The sequence below is a fragment of the Boleophthalmus pectinirostris genome, unplaced genomic scaffold (assembly GCF_026225935.1).
Source record: "Boleophthalmus pectinirostris isolate CB_2022bp ecotype Guang Dong unplaced genomic scaffold, ASM2622593v1 HiC_scaffold_18, whole genome shotgun sequence".
NCBI lineage: Eukaryota > Metazoa > Chordata > Actinopteri > Gobiiformes > Gobiidae > Boleophthalmus > Boleophthalmus pectinirostris.
Genome location: NW_026571133.1, coordinates 43,265,388 through 43,288,457, shown reverse-complemented (window position 1 = coordinate 43,288,457; position 23,070 = coordinate 43,265,388). Strand labels below are relative to the sequence as shown.

Genomic DNA, 23,070 nt, shown 5'->3' with positions numbered 1-23,070 from the left:
CACATTTTTGGGGGAAATTTATTTTATAAAATCAGAGACCAGGAACCAACATTTCATCTTGAAAGTCAAGTTCCAGTAATAACAATAGAACAGAGAACAACAGACTGTTAACGTCACATATGAACAGTTCTTCAGATAAACTATAACATAAACAACAGAACAGAACAACTTTACCAAACTCTCCATCTCACTCCAAATCAATAAATCCATTCAATTCTTCATCCTCGGTGTCACTTCTGAAAAACTCCTCGACCTCTGGAGGTAAACAGAGCGTCGCTTCCTCTTCTGTGTCGCTGTCGTCAGACTCAGCATCAGTTCCAGTTAGAATTATTCGGGTCTTTCTGAATCCTGACAGGATGGTTTCAGTGTCACTGAAGTCCAGACTTTGTCCATTGTCCATCCATCCAGTGACTTCAGGAAAGTTTCATGGTGCATCCTCCCAGTGTCACAAGTTTCTCATTCACTCCAAACTTTCTTTCTGCTGCTCGATCACTGTTTTCAGCTGCAGATTTCAAGACTTGCAGTTTCTAATCTTCAAAGTATGATTTTCTTTTTGGGGGCATTTCTCAGTCGTCTTTATAAGTTTGTTTCAGTAATGGTGTGATCGACTGACATGATACAGACAGGACAGAGGCTCTTTCTGCAGGAGACATGCACAGTAGAGTGAAGTGACAGTGGTACAGGAGGAACAGGAGCAGCAGATACTCACACACAAGACTAGAACCTCTCGCCGCTTCACTGTGCACATTTTAATATATAAGTTGGAGGAAACACCCAAACCATGAAAAAAAGTGCCACTTATAGTCTGAAAAATATGGTAGTCACATTTTCTTTGTGTTTTGGCCATTTTTAAGAGAGGAAACAAAAATAGGGACACCTGGGACATTTCTTGTATAAAAGTGGGATTGGGACTTTCAGTTGGCCTCACTCATTTCCAGAGTCTTAATTAAAGTAAGGCCAAGTTAGATTTCTAAATATGATGACACTGATTGCTGTGTTTGACATGGCGATCTAAAATGAATGAGAAAGTGCCACGTTTTCAAATGAGATATGACGAGCTTATATTTAGTGAGTTGGCAAAATTTGTGTCTGTCAATAGGAGCTAAAGACCTCTTTGGTTAAGTTAAGCGATCTCAAGACATTTTTAAACCAGCATGAGTGACCACAAGTCCCCTTCCTTCCTTAAGTGCCTGTATACTTGTGTAAATTGTGGATGATAGCTCCTTTCATGTGTGTGTGTGACCCAGCCCTGGTCTCACACCAACCCAGAGTCGTCCTGTCAACCCGGGCCCTCCTCTGTAATAATAGCTCTCCACAGAACCGGGCGCTTTGTGTATGCGAGTGATTCACAGCCTTCGATGTCTTAACCACCTGGACTCTGCTATTGTCTTTTGTCTTAAAGATGACTTAGAGCTCTTGAGTTTCAGCCACTAAGTCTCGTTATAGTGTCATGTTGTTGTCATGATGCACTGCTAAATGTTACCTGTCCACCCAGACGAAACTTTACAAAGACTAGTGGATCTGGAGCTGTCCTGCCTCCCTGATATCACAGGGCATGATTAACAATCAGATTAACCAATCAGAGAGACACATCGTCCGTTTATTTTATTTTATTGATTTATTTTGTTTATTTATGAGACAGTGCACAATCTACATTAAACTTAACAGGAGAGATGCATTGTGCCAGGTTGTAGCGCTAAAGCTCATTTTCACCTAGGTTTGTGTCAAAAGCATGGCTGCTTACACAGAAAAAGGGAGGAAAAAAACAACATATAGGACCGAGAATAGGGGTCAGGGCTGTCGTGGTTAGGGGGTTTCTCCTGCGGTGTGGTATAGCAGCTCAACACGGCGGTATGCGATGATACCGCACCCCCTCCCCCACACCCCAGTTACAATATTTCCAGCGGCACTGATCTCTCCAATGATGCGCTTGTTGCGCAGATGCACATGCACCTTGGTTGTCATGTGGATATAGCGTCTGTAGCGTGGGAAAAGTAACATTTGGCTGTGCCCGCCGCCATCTCTCCAGCTTTCACTGTGGCCGCTCGGGTTAGAGTCCTGCACCAGGTCGGGTACCCGCGGACTTAAGAGAGAGAGAACCCTGAGCAGGGCATCCGCAAAGCATGATCGAGTGACGGCTGCATTTACCTCCGTGCAGCGCAGAGTTCTGCATCGGTCCTTTCGCCTGCGGTCACGCAACGGTCTACACAGGAGTGTCTTAGTCCTGGGTTAGTCCTGGGTTATCCTGGGTTATCACGGGCACGGGCGATAACAGGTGGAATGTTAACGGGTCCGAGCGGGTGCAGGTCTCTAAAAATGGACCTGTGCAGTACTCTCGGTCGATAAATCGTACTGTTTAATGTGATGATACAGTATCAATATCGTGGGCTGCAGTATCTATATATCACATATTATTTTGTTACAGCGATACATTTTTGGTGTTTATTTAGTGGAAGGAAACATTTGACACATTTGACATTTTCACTGTTTTGATGATTAAAATGTTTGTGTTTCATATGAACTTTGTACACAAAGTGCTTTAACAAAGACTTTCATCATCACAGCCACGATTTAGCTTTTATTTTTTATTGAACCATATCAAATTCATTGGAAATGTATCGTATCGAATCAAAAGCTCACTGTATCGAGATATGTATCGTATCGGCAACTTCTTAATGATACCCAGTTCTAACTGAGAAGTGTGAAAAATCCCCCAGTCGTCCAGGTAAAATCCATGGCAAAAGGAGGAATTCAATTTGTCAGCTGGACAAAAGTTTATTTTGGTTGAATACATTTCACGGCTCATCCAAGCTGCTTCTTCTGTTCTAGCCAGATGCTGGTGGACATTGCCTTATATTTACCTGCAGGGAGGAGCTAACTACACTGAAACTACTCTGAAACTCTGAACACACAGGACTGAGAAACTTGCTTATTTTTGCAGAATCAATAATTGAAAATATCATGTACAAAAAAAAAGTTATAGATTTTGATCTGAATGAATTTTGGAGAGGAGATGTCTTCTGCATTTGAGAGACACAAGATACACATTTAATTCTCTCTGATCCAGTTCCAGACCCTTCTGTATTGCTCAGCCAATTACAATGTCTAATTTCACAAAACTTATTTACAGTTCCATAAAGGTGTTCTGTGTAGATTTAACTTTTTTGTTTGAGGGGTTCAGCACACGAAACAAACAACCAAAAAACATGAGAGGTCACCTCTCCACAGCTTTGACCTGCTACTTCATCTGGTGGTGCCACTTTCTTATCTTCATGGGGATAGATACGTTTAAAGGCATACTATGGAACATTCCAAGCAAAGCAAGAACATTTCACGGAGACTCGCAGGTCCATAGTCACTTTGAAATGAAAGCAGTGCCATTTTGACCAGTGTCATTAGATCCGTGCTGTATGATTAACATTGACTGAGTTGGGTGAAGAGTCTGGGGAGGGGGAAGGTCTGGGTCTCTTTGGAAGCTTGTGGTCGTCTCTTGTTTGTTGTGGTCGTCTGTGGCTGGATGCAGATGGCGATGGCGTGTGATCTTCTCGGTGTTCCTCTGCTCATGTGGACTGTGGAGATGTTAGAACTTAGTGATCCAGACACACGCTCTTTGTTTGGGTCAGAAGAGAGCTCAAGGAGAAGAACTTTTGGATCACTGTGGACACTAGTAGCGGTACACAACTTCGCTCTAGTGGGCCCTGTGTAAACCAAGGCGTTCTTTAGCACTAGCACATGTTGTTTGGCTTTGGTTTTGTGGAGCATTTTATGTTATAACATTATTCCCTCTTCAAAAACATGCCTGAGGTTTTAGATGTCATCTGTGCACGTTTGACTAATCTAGCGATCTCCCCTGGGCCCTATTCGAACCCTCTGTATGGTTATCTCAGCCCACATGCTCCGACACGATAATTCTCCGTAAATATACAAAAGCAGGATACAAAACAATACAACTTCACAAACCTGATGCGATGTGCAGTAGTTTGATTGATTTGATTTTGATGCACGGCGATTGTGTTGTGATAGAGCTCTGAAGGGGGAGTGACTTATGTGTTAGAAGTGTAATATCCCGTCTTTAATCTTGTGGGAAAGCTTTTCGTTTAGACTTGTTTCCGTTTTGGCGTAGTTAATTCAGTTCAGCTTTTTACTCTAACCAAAGTCTAGTACCGTCTGTGTCAGTGATTGTTTAAACTTGACTTATCAGAGGCCTTTTAACCCCGACCTCATGTATGTTTGGTCGCAGTCATCTCGTGTATGTGCGTCAGAGCTCTTTAAAATATCCTCCTTCATTCTTAAAGTGTCTGCTCTGTGGGAACACTGGGCTCCGAGCCACACACATGTGGTCTGCTCCACCACATGCCAGGCTCTAATGTCTGAGGAGAGAGAGGAGAGGTGCAGTCAAAGGAGTGGACTTGTAGCATTTTACTTACAAATATAAATACTGCACTATACTGCACTATAAATACTGCAGTATATGTGCACTGTTTTATTGGTAGTTATTTAAAGAGTTGGAAAAGAAATGGAAGCCACTCAGGCAATAAAAAACAAAACAAAACATGTGTCCTTTCTCTGAGCAGGCTTGCATCTCCATTAGGGGTGTGCAAAAATATCGTATCGTTTAATGTGATGATACAGTATCGATATCGTGGGCTGCAGTATATAGATATATATTGCCAAGAGTATGTTTTGGTATATTTTATTTTATTATTTGTTGCTTGTTCAGAGGAAGGAAACACATTTGACATTTTTAGTTTTTATGATTTAAAATGTTTTGTGTTTCAAATGAACTTTGCACAAGAAGTGGTTTAACAAAGACTTTTAGTATCACAGCCATGATTTAGCCTTTATTTTCACTGAACCGTATCGAATTGAATTGAAATATATTGTATCGAATCGAAAGCTCACTGTATTGAGATACATATTGTATCGTGGCCTATGTAACGAACATAGGCCGTATATATATGAGTGGACAAAACATTAGCTGTTGCTTGCCAAATAGGAAGTTCTTCAGGAGGCTCTTCCGGCTCCTTCTGACTCTGGCTCCAATTGATTTACATTAGGATCTTGTGGCTCCTCTCTCTGTAACAGCTGCAGTGAGCCTCATCATTTTGGTCTTAAAATGTTCATATTAACCCACGACACATGATCCTGAATTTTTTTTTTTTTTTCACTATTTTGAGCATCGTGAGCCTCATTTGAGCGATGTTGAACACTATGGGTGATGTCACACTCACTTAGTCCACTTCTTTTATACAGTCTATGGTATCGAGGTACGTATCGTATCGGCACTTGTTAATGACACCCAGCCCTGACCTCCACAAACCTGACTCTTATTTGGCCTGGATGATGCCTGCCGCTTGTTTCCATTGTAATGTTGTTCCTTTGGCTAAAATTATTCCACAGTTTGCCATAGAAACCGATCCATCTATCTATTATCCATGGAGAATGTTCCATATTATGGTTTTGGCTTAGCCAGGCTGGCGCCACCTAGTGCCTCCACTCAGTTCTTTTCTCTCCAGCGACTAGGTCAGGAATCACAATACACTAGTTGGTTTGCAAGAACCCTAGAAGTTGTAGACCGAGCACCGGTCAATCAGCGAATACTTGGACACCACTGAGCGTTAAATAAAAAGGTACCCGCCTACTGTCAAGTAAATGAATCCTAATGCTGCGAGGCCAGATGGTTTCCACAAAGTGAAACCGGCTGATGAATCAGGCTGTTTAACCCCTTAATGCTTGAATTTATACAGATGTTTTTTTTTTTTTTTTTAAAGTTTTGTGTGTGTTTTTGCCTTTAAGTAGTGGGTAAACTAAGAGAATATTAATTTGACTATAACAAAAAAATAAATAAATTGAAATTTGAGTATGTTGCAAATTTGTGACAACTAGAAACAAGTGCTTGCCAAAGGTTCCTAGGAAGGTCCTGCATATGCTCTAACCAGCACTGCGGGAATGCAGCCTCTATCTCAACTTATATCTTTGTCACATACTTATGACAGTCAGTGTTAAGGGGCTTTCTTTCTCTTTCTCTAGAATCGTGCCACCTCCAGAAAGGTACATGGTGTTGCTTTAACAATATACATAAAAAACAAGCAGTGAGTGATTCTGCGTATAAAAAGTAGGCTTGGTTATTATAAGACATTTTAGGAATACCATTGAAAACTCTACACAAACATTTTCTGAGACCAAAATATTGCAGCTAAGTCAACATTGAACACTGGTGGGGAAGAGACAGGGAGCAGAGGCTGAAGAGGCTGAAGAGGCTGTTGGTTCTGATGTGTCTTATAATATTGTTTCTTCATCACAAACAGACCTGGAGTTGTGTTTTGTTTCATTCACACATGTTTAACACACAAACCCTGCACATTTAGGAGTTCTCCGCTCAAACAGACAACACTCTGTTCCACTTTATGATGTCATGTGGTAATACAGGAAGTGTTCCAGTGTGTTTTTAAACTCACTTTCACTAGACTGATTTGGATAATTTCAGGTCTGGAATTGCCGGTCTGAACAAAAGATAAAAGGAGCTGTTAACGGAGTTGTTAATAGTAGCTCAGTTGGTAGAGTGTTTGCCCACTGATCCGAAGGCTGGCGGTTTGAATCCTGATCTCAGCATAAAAAAAAAAACATTGGTTGAGTGGTCAGATCCACTGACCCACAAGTTGGCGGTGTGTTTCCAGCTCCCACAGATGAACACTGTTGTTGTGTCCATGGCAAGACACTTAGGGCCTGTTTACACAAGAACACATGTGGGTAAAAAACGACAAAATATTTTATTGGAAGTGCCTTTCGTTTAGACGGTGACGGCCCAAGACACAAAACTCTGGTCATATGTGCTCAAGTCGCATACAGTTAGGGATGTAACGATAACCAAATCTCTCGGTACAATATTTTTCACGATATGCATCTTGTGGTCTGATATTTATTGCAACATTTTGGAGGGGCTAATATAATTGTAGATAGGTCACTTTTTGCTTTTAAAATACCTTGACAAGATTTGGTGCGAATTGTTACTGTCATAATCCCAAGAATTTAAGTAAAAAACATATCTCTTCATGTTGTCTGCACTGAAAAGAATCATGGGATATGTAGTTCTCTATGTTTATAAGATGTTGCTACTATAAAACAATACATTTAAGCAAAGGAACTTGTAATTCGATATATTTTGACACCCCACGATATTATTGTGAGAGTTTTTATGATTCCATATCATGATATTTTGATTATTGTTACATCCAGTGTTGGGAAGGTGACTTTTAAAATGTATTCCCCTACAGATTACAGATTACATACCCCAAAATGTAGTTTGTAATGTAATCCACTAAATTACTTAAAGTGAGTAACGTATATGAATATGAGTATGAATACTTTGGATTACTTGATATTGTCATGCTTTTTAAAACGACATAACTGTAGCAACCACATCCTGAAAATCCTTGTTTGTTCTCTTCAAATTGTCTGTTGAGCCCAAGTCTCCATGAACAGACTTTTGTTTGCTGTAGAGAAGTAAAGACTAGGATATCCTTAACATAAGATGTTTTGTCTACATATAGACGATAAAAAGCCCAGTCTTTCCTTAACCAGATTAAAAATATTATTGATAGAGAAATTATTTCTATATGAGATCACTGCTCCTTTAAATTACATCCACCCTACTATTATTGTTTAGACCTGGTTTTACTCCTAGTTTAGTTCTGTTTAGTCCTGCTTTTAGATCTGGTTTAGTCCTGGTTTAGTCCTGATTTAGTCCTGGTTTTAGTCCTTGTTTTAGTCCTTGTCTAGTCCTTGTCTAGTCCTGGTTTAATCCTGGTTTAGACATGGTTTAAACTGGTTTAGACATGGTTTAAACTGGTTTAGTCCTGGTTTAGTCCTGGTTTTGGTCCTGGTTTAGTCCTGGTTTAGTCCTGGTTTAGACCTGGTTTAGTCCTGGTATAGTCCTAGTTTTAGTCCTTGTTTAGTCCTGGTTTTTGTCCCGGATTATCCCAAAATGTGTAAACAGGAAAATACCGCCGTGTAATCCATTTATTTTAACTATAATCCAATTACCACTCACTGAAACAGTAACTGTAACTGAATACAGTTACTCATAAATTGTACTCTGATTACGTAACGCTACATGTAATCTGTTACTCCCCAACTCTGGTTACATCCCTACATACAGTACACAGAAACAAATGTCCCAGCAAATGTAGAGAATCTGCAGAGATACTATTAGTGAACAGAGAAGGATCTGCAATCACCTCTGTCCAATTCTGGATGCACCAGTTGGTCTCGCGAATCAGGCGGATATGGACGAGACCTGGAGAACCAGTCGATGATGGGACGACTTTGTGGAAGGAGGAGCTGATGAAAATACGTGGCGTGAAAACTTCCGTATGTCCAAAGACGCCCTTGCTGCTTTAAGTTAGGGGTGTGCATTGCCTTGAGTCTGACAATACGATACATATCATGATTCTCATGTCACGATTCAATATATCCCGATACTAAATCAGTGGATGATATATTGCGATTTATCAATAATTACTTCTAATAATAGAGTCAACTACACTTTCAAGAGAACACAATTGTATGAAATATAATGTATTATTATTTTTTTAAATCATGAGAACAGTGAATGTAACTAATGAATTTTTGTGAAAAATATTATTTAAAAAATCGAGTCGGATGCATTTTGAATCGATTCGAGAATTGTGCAATGAAGTATCACAATATATCACTGAATCAATTTTTTACAAACATACACAGTCCAATTCCACACACTTTTGCATCATCGTATGCACGCAGATTTCCTCCTGAAAACCCTCGTCTAAACGCAGAATAAAAAGTGAAGACGCAACACCACTTTTGTGTCTTCTGTTCAGACCATCCTCATGTAAACGTAGCCTTGTTGGTTCCTTGTTGTAAAGAGCTTTGAGTGCCTTGAAGGTGGAAAAGCAATATATTAAAACCATTTGACCATTTACCATTTAACTTCATGACATCACAAGGTGGAACAGAGCATTTTGAGCTTTTGAGATGTAGATAGACAGACAGAGATGTAGACAAACATGTGTGAGTGAAACATAACACAACTCCAGTTATGTTTTTGAGGAGGTAAGAGCATTAAACACGGCTTCACACTCACAAGAGTCCATTTTGTGTAATACGGGATCTTTAAGCTTTCAAAATGTGAAAAACAGATCAAATTTATTGGTAACTTTATAATAACTACACCTTACTTAGCCTTAATAAAGCATGAACAAAGACTTAATTAATAATGAACAAAGACTTAATTAATAATGAACAAAGATTTAATTAATAATGCTTAGTAAATGCTTAATAAAGAATAATTCATCTTCACTTTAGAAAAGCTCTCAAAAAGACTTAACTAACAGATAACAGCTGCCTGAATGATCATTGCATTGTATTATTAGTAAATCATTCTCTCATGTCTTACTAATGATTAATAAATGCTCAAATGGTTAGTCCATGAGTAATTAAGTATGAAATAATTATGAGTAACTATTTACAGCACAGGCAAATCAAGTGCAAGTGCTAATTAAGGTAGTAATTAAGTAGTTACTAAGTGTGAATCATTATTAAATAAGTCTTTGTTCATGCTTTATTAAGGCTAAATAAGGTGTAGTTAATATAAAGTGTTACCAATTTATTTTAAACTGTTTGCAGCAATCAAAAGTAAAGTAAGGCCAGTATACATTAACATGCTAACAGAGCACTTCCTCTTTCTCAGAGGGCAAATTTTTATTAGAATTACACACAGAGAGTACACAGCTGACTCATTTCTACTGGGAAAAGAGAAGTTATGGTCAATTAGGGTTACTGAGAAGAAAATCCATCAGGACTCCAGCCGCTTTAACTTTTGTTTTTCTTGGTTTGTTTTGATCAGGAGCTTATCCAGAGTCTCACAGTAATTTGCTGAAGCAGTCCTGAGTCAGCACCGTCGTATTTGCAAAGACGTTGAATTAGTAAAATGTTTGTTTTCATTGGACGTTTTAATAAGTCCTCCCCCGTCTCCACCTCTCCTGTCTCCCGTCCCATCCTCCTCTCCTGTATCCTGTCCGGTGTCCTGTGCCCCGCTCTGTCCTCTCAGCTGTTTCCTCTCTTTGCTTTTTCCTGTGGTCCGTTCAAAAATGTCCCGCGTCCACATCACTACTGCTGACCGCGCACAATCACACCAGCGAAGTTGAGTTTGGAAATGCACAAATGAAGGCAATGTACCATTTCTAACAGTTTGCAGTTTGGTCCAAAGTTATTCCGAATGCATTCTGAGCATCCGAATTATTCACCGCGATGAGTTTATAAGTGCATTTCACATTTTTCAGAGTCCAGAGCAGGGTTTTCTTGTCACGCCACTGCTAACAATAACAGCACACCAGCCTTACCTCCTGGTTCGTAGCACTTTGTATAATTACATCCATGGGTTGCGTGGGAAACCAGCTTGACCACAGAATTAGGGTGACCAGATGTCCCCAGTTTTGAGCCTTTGTCCCCTGTACCAGCAGATTTATCCAAAACTAGTGATTTGTCCCAGTTTTATACAAGAAATGCCCCAGGTGTCTCTATTTTTGACAAATCTTATCCCAGCCAACAGTAAAAAGCAGCATAAATTATAATTTGTTTAAGTAAAATACAGAAAAGCTGCTTAAAATGACCAAAACACCAAGAAAATGTGACTATACTGACTCACATGTTCATCATGAATGGGCCGAGTGCAGAAAAGTTAATTATACATTTGATTCACAGTTTTATGATTACCAACCACCACAAACCAGGGAAGTCCCATTTTTTTGATCATGAAAATCTGGTCACCCTACACCACGGGTCTCCAACCTGTAGCTCGGGAGGTACCAGTAGCTCTCCACTCCCATACAAGCAGCTCACCAAAGGATTTCTGAATTGTACATATTGTACAGAATAACTCAAATTTGATAAATTATCATTGTAAATGTGTTATTTTGAACTTTGTGCACTAATAAATGGATAATGGTTTAATGTGTAACAATATCCATGTCTCACGATACGATATCATCAACCTCACAGTACGATATTTATTGTGATATCGTGGGAAAGCTCATGATATGGTGGGGAAGCTCACGATTAGGGATGTAACAATATCCAAATCTCTCTGTACGATATTCACACGATATACATCTTACAGTACGATATTTAGTTGTCTAATGTGCTACTGTTTCCTCTTAAAATGCCTTAACAAGATTGAATCTAAAGAACTAAGACTTAAAAGTGCTTAGAACTGTTATTTGTTCTTGTAGTCTGCACTGAAATGGAGCAAAGGATCATGGTCTATGTAGTTCCCTCTGTGTTTTAATTTAAGCAGAGACTTGTAATTCAATATATTGTGATGGTCCACGATATTATTGTGAGAACTTTGACGATACGATATCACGATATTTTGGTTATTGTTACATCTCTAGCATCTAACTGTATATCTAAGACTTGCCTCTTATATTGAATCAGTTTCTTGCAACCACTGAAAGGAGTAGCTCTCCTGCATTTTCATTTTGTAAAGGTAGCTCAGCTGGGGCAAAAGGTTGGAGATCCCTGCCCTACACAGAATCCTGCGATAGTTTATAGGTGAAAAAACTATACAGGAGAAGTTTGGAGTTTTACCAGGCAAAATCAAACTGAGCATTTTTGAGTGCCTTTTGAGACTCTGGATTCATTCAGTCATTTTATTTTCATGAATGCACATTGGACTCGCTCTTTTTAAAACATAAAAAGAAAAGGCTTTTATTAATGCACTTAAAAGTTCCTGTATTACGCAAAATTCACTCTTGTGAGTTTTAAGCCATGTTTCAATGCTGTTTCCTCCTCACAAACAGACCTGGAGTTGTGTTTTGTTTCATTCACACATGTTTGTCGACATCTGTCTGTCTGTCTACATCTCCTCATGTTCTCCTCTCCATGCTCTGTTCCACCTCGTGATGTCATGAAACGATACTTTTCAAGGTATCAAGCCTGAAACTGAAACTATCCAAACTCCACTGAGTTTAAAAACACACTGGAGCACTTTCTGTATTACCATATAACATCAAAAGGTGAACTCAGCCGAAATATGCAGGTTTGTGTGGTGAACATGTGTGAATGAAACAAAACACAAGTCCAGGTCTGTTTGTGATGAGGAAACTCCATTAGAACAGAGATCAGAAAATAGTGTAATATGATTTATCTTTAACATGAGCTAATAAATATATCACTGTGTTAAATGTAAGCCCTCTGTTTTTCCATTTTTATTTCACACTTTGCATAGCATTCTAACAGGCCTCTGCACACTGAGATGTTTTACTGTCTGTTCTACATTTGCACATTTTGAATATCAGGGCACGATAAGTAGTCCAAAAGTGGTGTTAAGGATGCAAATGTAAAAATATCAGAGTCAGGGTTATCTTTGGAATTGAAATAACCATCCACGTAACTTTTCCAGTCAGCTGCCACCTGCTCGTCTCCATGGAGATGGAATTGTCTCACATTATAGCATTAGATGAAAATATCTAACATTTATTTAATTATGTGTATTTTTATTGCTAAAGAAGTAGCCTGAAAAAAACAAATCCTTACTGTGTGCGGGTTCGCATTAGTTTGCTAATCTACAAGAAGATAGATCCGTGCAGACAATCCTGAGTCAGTGCTAGTGCAGCCTGAAGGTTCTGAGCTTCACATGAGGCCTGTTCTGTCCATAAACTGAGAATGAGATACACTTGTATTTATGTGTCCTCTATCTTCAGGTGAAGGCTCTGGAGACACAGGTTTTGTTTTATGTTTGTCGTAGCTTTTTTAAAACACTTAGTCCTTAGGAGCAATGTTTTTATGTGTATCTGTCTGTAATTATTGTATGTAGACAACTTATTATGAAAGCCAACTGTAAACCAATGTTAACTGGGTATTAATGAAGTTACCTACCTTGTGTGTGTGTTTGTGTATTTCAGGGCGTACGCGGGCGGTGATGAGTGACTTTAGCAGCATCTATGAGAAGCAGTACTCTGTGGCCCTGTTCAACAGTGTGAGGGCCGAGATCGAAGGGACCGGAGGGACCCAGGCCCAACTACTGCACAGGAAGGCAAGTAAACATGACTGCATTCTATATTCACTGCATACAAAGGAAAAGAAACACTTTTTAACCATTTTGGCACTTGTATCAACTTGAAAATAAAAGTATTCCTTAAAGATGGCATACATAATCATCAAAGGCTACGTTCAGACTGCTGTCGGAAGTGACGGAAATCAATTTTTCTGAACCACACAGATCCAATTTTTTTCAAATGTGACCCAGACCACTTGGATATGTGCTCCTAAAACCATATACATATCCATATCTTTTGACATGTGACTTCAGTCTGAACGGTCAGGTCACATTCATCCACCTACACATCAGGCTCGAAGTCTAGTCAGTGGAGGGAAAGTGAGGTTAGCGAGTTAATAAATATTTCAGGCCAAATTGGAGGTCTTATCAGAACAGGGCGGTGTTTGAAATGATTGCCAAAGAAATGGCCGAGCTTGGTCCTGGCGTCAATATCAACAAGAGAGCCAAATACAAAGAGGCTGAACACTCAAACAAACCAAGCGGCCGTGGGTGTGTGTAACCTGTCCATTTTACCAAGAACTGAACTGCATTTTAGGAGACAAGCCCAGCGTTTAGGTGACTTCCGTAAACACTGAGCACACTCTCTGTACGTGACGTCACAGTGCATGTTTAAAGTTCACTGGAGATCACATAGAAGTCACATTTAATTGGAAATGTAAATGACCTCGCAAAAAAATCGGTTTCACAAAAAAATTAGAATTGAGCGTTAAGCCCTGCAGTCTGAACGTAGCCAAAGTGTCAAGAAATAAAGCCTTAAAAGCTTGCTGCTCTGTGTCATGAGTAGGGCTGGTATCATTAAGAAGCTGCAGATATGATATGTATGTTGATAATGTACGCAGGCCATGATATGATACGCATCTTGATACAGCGATCTTTTGATTTGATATGATTCAATACCATATATATTTCAAATTGATTTGATATAGTTAAATAAAAAATAAAGGCTAAATCATGGCTGTGATACTAAAAATCTTTGTTAAACCACTTCTTGTGTAAACTTAATATGAATAAAAAACCATTTTAATCAACAAAACAGTGAAAATGTCAAATGTGTTGCATAAACACATTTCCTTCCTCTGAACAAGCAACACAACTGAAGCACTTTAACAAGATAATTTTATAAATGTATACCAAAACATACTCGATATATATCGATACAGCAGCCCACGATATCCATACTGTATCATCCCATTAAACAATATGATCAATATTTCTGTATTTTTGCACACCTCTAGTCATTAGTCTATATAATATACAATTAATATTGAACTTTTTTATGATTTTTTTTTTTTGAGTTAATCAATAATTGGTCACAATATAATCTAAAAGCTAAAATAATAACTGTAAGGCAAGGCAAGGCAAGTTTATTTGTATAGCACAATTCGTACACAAAGTAATTCAAAGTGCTTTACAGAATAAGAAATACATTAAAATCATAATAAAAACAAATCAAAACATAAATAATCATGAAGATTAAAATTAAAAAAAGAGAGACATAAATTGGAGAGAAGAGTGTGGAATGAAAACCTTTCAGTTTTATGCACAGTTAAACAGAAAAGTTTTGAGTCTGGATTTAAACAGCGTCACAGAAGAGTCTGTCTCACATGTTCAGACTGTTCCAGGTTTTAGCTGCATGAACCTGAAACTCTGACTCCCCTTGTTTAGTCGTGACTCTGGGCACCAGCAGGAGGTCGGTCCCTGAGCTCCTCAGAGTGTGAGATGTTCATATGACACTAACATGTCACAGATGGACTTTGGTGCTCGGCCATGGAGACACTTGTATAACTGTGACCTGATACTCAATACTGATTCCAATACCACAATGATCATGAAAAAACACTTTCTTTAGAGAACAGAATGTGATTTTCAGCATTAAATGGTAGTACTTTCTTTTTTATTCCCATGTGTTTTATATGTCTGTAATCCCTCAGTGGTGCAGTAGGTTTCATAGTGTCCATGGGTGTATACTAGTTTATGTGCTCTTATACTTGTTCTGGTACAGCTCAAGATCATTCTGAAGCTATTCAGGAATACTTTATTTCTGTATCGGTGAACTGAAAATCAGGGAGAACAATGTACAGTGATAGTGGACTCGTATCGGGTCTGTACGGCTCCATCCATTTTGGCTCCACTGATGGACGGTTTCCTCTTTGATAATGCACAAACAGGACGTCCTGGTTCAGTCTGGCTTTACTGTCCCTAAAGTGGGCCAGACTTCACACATGAACACATCTGAATATGGGCGCAGGCAGGAAGTACAGTGCATCACAAAGTATATGGTCTACTATGGATTTTTAGGATCAATATTAATGAACTGTGAACTGGAACAAAGTATTTAATCAGAATCCATCGTAAATGCATTAGTTTTCAATCCAATGGAATGTACTTCTACTACTACTGCTTTTACCACCACACTACTCCTTTTACTACTACTGTTATTACAACTTGTACTTTAACGAGTGGTCTGTACTATGACTACTAACTACTACTACTACATTACATCTACTACTATAGTGTCAAAGGAATTTAGAAATCAAAACTACATAATCAAATATTTAGGATGATTGGCAGGATGATTACAGGCAATAGGTGAAGTGCTTTGCCCAGGGACACAACAACAGTACAGGTACAATTGGTTGAAATTAATGTCATATTTTGATACAGAAATATAACTTGTATTTTTGGGCTGCAGGACCCTCTGGCGGGGAAGACCATCTTCTCGGGGAGCCTGCTGCAGTATCTGGAGGAGAACAGGAAGTGGAGGACCAGATATGTGTCCATCCCAAACTCCTACACCATCGACTTCTATGAGAGCAAAACAGTATGACCTACACAAGAACTACTGACGCATACTAACACCATGTATCTACGGCCAAGTTCAGACTGCAGCCTCAAGTGACACAAATCAGATTTTTTCATCCTAATGTGACCTGTATCTGATCTTTTAATGACAGTCTGAATGACACAGATCTGTTTTTTTCAAATGTGACCCAGGACACTTAGGATATGTGCTCCTAATACCGATACATATCTAATCTTTTGACGTGCTACTTCAGTCTGAACGGTCAGGTCACATTCATCCCACCTACACACTCACAAATGTACACAAACGTTCTCCTCGTCATACCAAAATTATGTCTGAACTCCGTGTCAGTGAAGTGGCGAAGCACATCACAGTCCCACCACTCTTGGCTGCGACTCTGCACCCACATGTTCCTTTTTATGGACGTTGCTACCACTGCCCCACAAAACGCCATGGCCAAAAACCTCGTCCTTCTTCTTCTCAATCTTCTCCATAAAGCATGACAGCAACTTTGAAATCTCCAGGTGCTCAGTGCTCGCGTCCATGTTTAGGCTACTTCCAGTCCAATCCATTTTATTTCTATAGCACATTTCCAGGATAGCTGCGGGGTCTTAAAAGTCTTAAAAAAGGTCTTACATTTCATGTTCCTGAATTAAGGCCTTAAAACGTCTTAAATTATGTTGTCCAAGTCTTATTTTTTTTCATAACCTCTTAGGGCTTAGTGTCCACATACGTGGACAGCACTTTTTACCTCTTATGTCCACAGTCATGTTCAGTGATGAACTGGGGGTGTTATAAGACACATGTGTGGGCAGTGACTCTGCCATCCAGTAGTGTCAGAAGAGCCTAACTTACTATTGTCCAAATTCAATATAGCGGCGAACACATGGTAATATTCAAGTGGCACCTCCATACACAAACATCGATCAGGTTAGAGATGCTCTCATATTTTATGGCTTATTCTGATTTAGATATTTATGAAAGTGTTGTACATCTGTCATGACATGCAAATTTGAACAAAATATTGTAAAAATATCAACTTAGTATGTGAGGTAACATGATGTACACATATGTGTACTTAGGGACTGAAGCTCCTTGAAAACACTAAAATCCTAATCCACATTCACATTTGTACAATAAGAAAAAAGCTATCTCTGTTGCAACTAAAAATCTGTACATTGTCCCAGTGAAATAAATAACAATCAAATCACTAAATACATACATATATACATAGATTAGTTGGCTTGAAAATGTTGAAAATCTAATACGGTAGTAAAAAATGTTAGTTCACTTACTTACTAATTTACAGCTAACTCTGATGCAGCTAAAACACTGTACACTGTACCACTGATATAAATAATGCATAACTACATACATAAATGACATTTCATCTGGTTAGGGTTACGGTTATGTTTTTCTGTACAAAGAGCATTAGAGCTACTTGGGTTACTTGATGGAGAGAACTTGGATTTGGACTTGTCTGACAATGATGATCATATCATGGATGAAAATTACCAAAAACCATCACAGGAGCAAAGCAGCAGTGAAGATGAGGACCCCAATCCTGAGCCCACTCAGTACAGCAGACCTAAACGTTTGTGTGTTGCAGATAATGGTTAGCCAAGACCCAGTATATATTTAGATTTGATGTAGTTAGGGCCTCAGGGCTACATGAAGAACTGGTAGCAAATGCAAATTAACAACACTCGTTGACAGGTTCATGGTCAGGGACAGAAACAGGGGCAGAGACAGCGACAGGTTCATCCCGCACATGCAAATATCACTGTCAAACTCAAAAGATTGACACTGATAGCTCAGAAGATTTGGGCGAGCCAACACCAGAACCAAGCCAAACCAAGAAAAAGTGTCCAAACAGGGTAATCGTTATTATTTTTCTTTTAGTATTATTTATGTATTTATTATCATTAATTTAATTTAGTATTATTTACACAATACATATATTTTTATAACTAAAAATAAATATAAATACATAAATAAATACATTCATAAGTAAATACATAAATAAAATATAAAATACATATATTTTATCCTAAATTTGTTGTGCAGGATGTGGAATTTGCTGGAAGGCAACTCCATTGACCCCAAACATTGCAGAGTATCAGCATCAGGATGAAACTGATCTAGACAGACATGACGGGACCCCACGAGACTACGGTCAGAACTAGACAGAGATTTGATGGCAATGATTGCAGAATGCTCTAATGTCATGTATGTGTTTTTAATACATTCAAAATCAGTCAGGAAAAAAAAAAAAAAGAAAAGAGTTTTTCTTTCCATTACTCAAAGGGGACTTTCTTGTGTTTTATGGAGATTCGGACCAAGAGTCCACATATGTGGACATCAATTTTCTCCAAAAGTACACAATATAAAAATCTGATACTTAGTTTTTATTCTAATTAGGTTCCAATAATCCCAAATAGCAAAGAGAAATTAAAAATGTATGTAAAAAAACCTCTTGGGCCTTAGGAGGATAAAGGTCTTAAATTTCATTAGCTTATATTTTTGTAAACTCAACCTGGCTGCAGTGCAATGTTTAAATGAAATGAGGACGAAACAACAACAACATGAAGTCATGTAATGAGAATAAACTTCTAATTTGTATTCACAAACAATACTTTGGTTTCTGGTGCCAGCGGCAGTGAGTAAACAATCAATACAGTGGAAGAAGACACTGGATGGATCATGGGAAAGTGTAGGTTTAATCCACTGTGGCTCTTAGATTCTAGGTATAGTACCTGTAGTTGGTTGGTCATGATTAGAATTGGATCTGGAGTTTTTCGCCCACATATTGGGTGCAGTGTTGGTCTTAATTTTCATTTAAGTGGTCTTAAAAAGGTCTTTAAAAAATCTTAAATTTGGGGTAGTCAAACCTGATTTCACAAACTAACAGTTTCCAAACTGCTGCACAAAACATAATAATAACAACAATAATAAAATGATAAAATAAACTCTCACATTTAATCATACTAGTCTTAAAATAATAAAAGCAGTAAAATAAAATAAGAGCAAAACCATAGAATACCAATAAATAAATAAAGCCAATGAAATACATTAAAAATAAATTAAATAAATAAAAGACACAGGGGACCACACAACTCACACGGACTTCCACAAACACTGAGTACGCTCATTGTGTGTGACGTCGTCGTGTTCTCCAATGCTCACGTGGGACACTTTTGGGGCATTTAAAGTTCACACTGGAGATCACATACAAGACGCATTTAATTGGAAATGTGAACGACCTCGCAAAAAAGTCATATTTCACAAAAAAATCTGAATTGAGTGTTAAGCCCTGCAGTCTAAATGTGGCCTAATGTGTGTTTGTCTTGAGCAGGTCTGTGATCACGGACTGCAGCCCAAAGTCAGCATCAACTGTGCGGGCTACAAAGTGCTGACCTCACTGGAGGAATATCTGGAGCTCATGGACAAGAGTCTCCCAGGTAAAACAAAAAAAAAAACAACATTCACAGACCCGATAAAATAACGAATCCCTATAATCATGCATGCATCTTACAAATACCAGGCAAGATGAGTGAAGCGTCTTGCCCAAAAACAGCACAGTTTCAGTAGTGGGGATTGAACTCTCAAATTTGGGTTTAGTGGGTAAATTTGTCTGTTTTCTTTTGGAGATACAATCAAAACTGTGATCTGTACCAGCTTTGTGGGGCAAGATACCTCACACACTTGCATGTCCAGGGGTCCCACAGGGCTCTGTGATAGGACCCTAAATGTTCTCTTCTTGTGCGTTATATTTCCAGGGGTGAAGGCCAAAGCCAGCAACTCTCCCTTCATAAAGACTGTGACCCAGTACACCCTGATCCTGTGGCACCCGTACGCCCGTCACCACTACTTCTGTGTACTCACCGACAAGGAGCACAGCAAGTGGAGCGCCGTGCTGCAGGACTGTGTGCGCCACGCCAACAACGGTAACGGTCATTTCATTTCAGATTTATATAAGACACAACACTAAATGTGAAAAACTGAACAGAATGGGATTTTCAGCATTAAATGGTAGCACTTTCTTTTCTTTTCGCATGTGGTCTTATATGTGTGTACATCCCGCAGTGGTTCAGTAGGGTCCATACTGTCCATGTGTGTATACTAGTCTATGTGCTCTTATAGTTGTTCTGATACAGCTCAAGATCATTCTAAAGCAGGGGTCGGGAACGTATCACTTGCGAGCCAGGTATGGCTCTTCTGATGATTGCATCTGGCTCGCAGATAAAACATAAAATATTCTCACTTGTTTTAGGCTGCGTTTACACATAGCCGGGTATTTTGAGAAATGAATATTTCCCTCCCTCCATTTTCCAAAATAATATCTTGCTCACAGCATCGTTTTCAAAAAAGTTTTCGTTTACATCAACCCGCATAAATCCTCCATCGAGCGCTGCCATAACTACACCGAGCCTCTGGGCGCAGCTGGATTAGATTCAAACCTGTAGCATTTATTTCATTACAGTACAAATACCTTGAAAAATGTGCATTAGTGTATATATAAGGAACCAAACGAGATTCACACTTCTGTCTGGATCCTTTGCACCACCTCGGAACCAGCTGCGGTTCTTGAGCGCGGAGGACCGGAGCAGCCCGCCCGGACCCATAGTCCACAGCGCATTCTCGCTTTCCCCACATGGAACCAGCGCGCAGATGACGGCACTGAAGCACTCGGACCCAGTCCTTTGCGCGCTGGTCTTGCTCGCCCCCGTCTGGAACCAGGACATGGAGGATGGAACCTTGGACCGATCTGACCAACACTGGACCCCCAGCTACATCCTGAGGGGCAGCGCTGTTGTTCTAGGCTACATGCTGCTGTTTTATGAGTTCATGGCGATAACTTGAGATGAGGACGGCCCGCTGTGTTAACAGGGAACATAGATTCCCTTCACAATTGGAGGAACATTGGGAACAGCGGTCTGACCCTAGTCCGGGTCCGTATGAGATGGCGTCTGGACTATATCTATATATTTATCTTAACCTCACCAAGTACCAACTGGACTACAAAGCCACCAGCAAGTCCATGTAGCACCAGAAGTCGCATTAATGGTCAGTATTATAACAACATTATTTAAAAGAATAAATTCAGAGGCTTATTATACTCACATTTAGTTGAATTTAGTCTTAAAATATATTATATGGCTCTCACTGAAATAAATTACCAAATATTTTGCTTTCATGGCTCTTTGAGTCAGAAAGGTTCCCGACCCCTGTTCTAAAGATATTCAGGAAAGCTTCATTTCTGTCCTCTGACTTTTTTAATATCAATACCTGCTCAAATGAGTTTCTAGTCTTGATACTAGTTTCCGTATTGAATTAGTATCTGATTTTTGATACTTTTGACTCTCCTATCAGGCAATGGAAGTGAAAGAAACTTGAAACATGGTGTCAGTAATCTTTGATAAGTTATAAATTGAAATTATACTTGGTATTCCTGGTTGAGCTACAGCAAGGGAGGTCTGTACCTTTATTTCATTTCAGCAACAGGCTTGGTGCAGTTAGATATTCATAACCTGGCTGTGGGCAGATTGATATGTGTGTGTGTGTGTGTGTTTTGATGCTGTCTCCGACCCACTTGTGGCTGGACTCAGTTGCACCAGCGGGAGCCAAGATGGATTCTCATGAGTTTGTGAAGTTACAAATATCATGAGAATTCCTCTTTGTGGTGAAAACACTATTGTTATGATATTCAATCACTGATTAATCCATTGCAGTCAAAGTGAGAAATGCTGATGTTCCACTGGGAGATGGACAGTGGACAGGATGATGCACAGATGGAGAGACTGAGGAAGCTGAAGGTTCTGCTGCAGCTATAACAGGCTGAAGAGGAGGGAAAGGGACTACACAGTCTAAATAGCTTGAAAGGTGATTTACTGAGAGGAAATGGTAGCTAGCCCTGTTTTTATAACAGAAGCAAACTGTAATAGGAAGGAACAGAAGTGTTTTAGGTTGAACCTCCACCCATATTCATCATGAATACTTCTTAACTAGGCAATTTTTGTTTAGTGTTAAATTTTATTGTTCTATGGCTAACAATTGCTATTATCACATTTAGTTAACAAATAGTTATTGCTTTAGTGACACAGTTAAATGAATGAGACTCTTCATATTTCAAATGCCCTTACACCATAAAATCCAATTTTAGCATAAAGTATAAACACAGACCTTCCTTGTCTGCTGGAGAGCTCGTGTTGCCCCTCTGGTAAACCTTTTATTTACCAGTCCAGTGTTACATCACTGGACTGGTAAATAAAAGCAGTGCCAGCTCAGAACATGCCTCTCATTCTCCGTCAGGCCTGAAAAAACAGCAAACCACGGTTACCATGACACAACGCATCAACAACATACTGGCCATTCCTTCACCACTGCTCACAAATCACATACCAGCACGTTCAGGTGCCATTAAAGACTGACTCATTATTAACCAAACACATCATAATCATATAATCTGTCTAGCAGAGTAATACTGGTAATGTGGTGGTGTTGCATCCTTGGATTTGAAAAAGAACTATCCTAAACTGATTTTAATTCTGAAATCCAATTGGTTTAAACCTAAAAGGTCTCTGTCTGATCAGAATGGTCTCTCCCTAAACCCCAGCACCTGCACCAAATCCTGAGTCAGTGCTAGTGCAGCCTCTGCAGCTCAGGGAGGGAATTCTGGAGGTTCTGATGAGCCATGTTCTGTCCATAAAGTGAGAATGAGACAAACTTGGATATGTCTCTATCTGCAGTTTATGACTCTGACAACACAAGTTCAGTTGTGATTATACAGTAGTTCCCTTTTTAAAACAGAAACAGCTCAAGCTACTAACCGTACCTTTAAGCGGTATGTAATTTCCCAGGTGAGACACAGTGGCGCCCCCTTGTGTGCCTTCTCATTAGCACAGTTGAATATAATCTGAACAGTGCGTCACCTCAGAGGAACCTTGATTTCTGCAGCTCTTCAAAGTGAGGTCACATTCCAGAGGGCACAAACACACACACACACACTCAAACACACACACTCACGCGCACGTAATTACAGCGTGACAGAGTTTAGTGCTGGTGCTTTCTCTTCAGACTTGCCTATAATCACATAATCACATGTGTCCTCTGTAATAAACGAGCTGTGCAGGTAAACACTCACAGTGCATCATCACACACTCAGGCTTTT

At 39.3% G+C, this 23,070-nt stretch overlaps 1 protein-coding gene across 1 annotated transcript in view; it reads left to right on the top strand.

The window, feature by feature from the left end:
* The window catches only part of LOC129408880 (protein Niban 2-like), a 33,884-nt gene extending 11,554 nt beyond the window's left edge, over positions 1–22,330 (top strand). Inside the window, exons 3-7 of the mRNA XM_055153212.1 lie at positions 12,942–13,072; positions 15,789–15,917; positions 19,255–19,360; positions 19,679–19,846; positions 22,212–22,330. Coding sequence (XP_055009187.1) covers positions 12,942–13,072; positions 15,789–15,917; positions 19,255–19,360; positions 19,679–19,846; positions 22,212–22,330 — 653 coding nt within the window. The remainder of the gene's footprint in view (positions 1–12,941; positions 13,073–15,788; positions 15,918–19,254; positions 19,361–19,678; positions 19,847–22,211) is intronic.
* Positions 22,331–23,070: the final 740 nt, after the last annotated feature.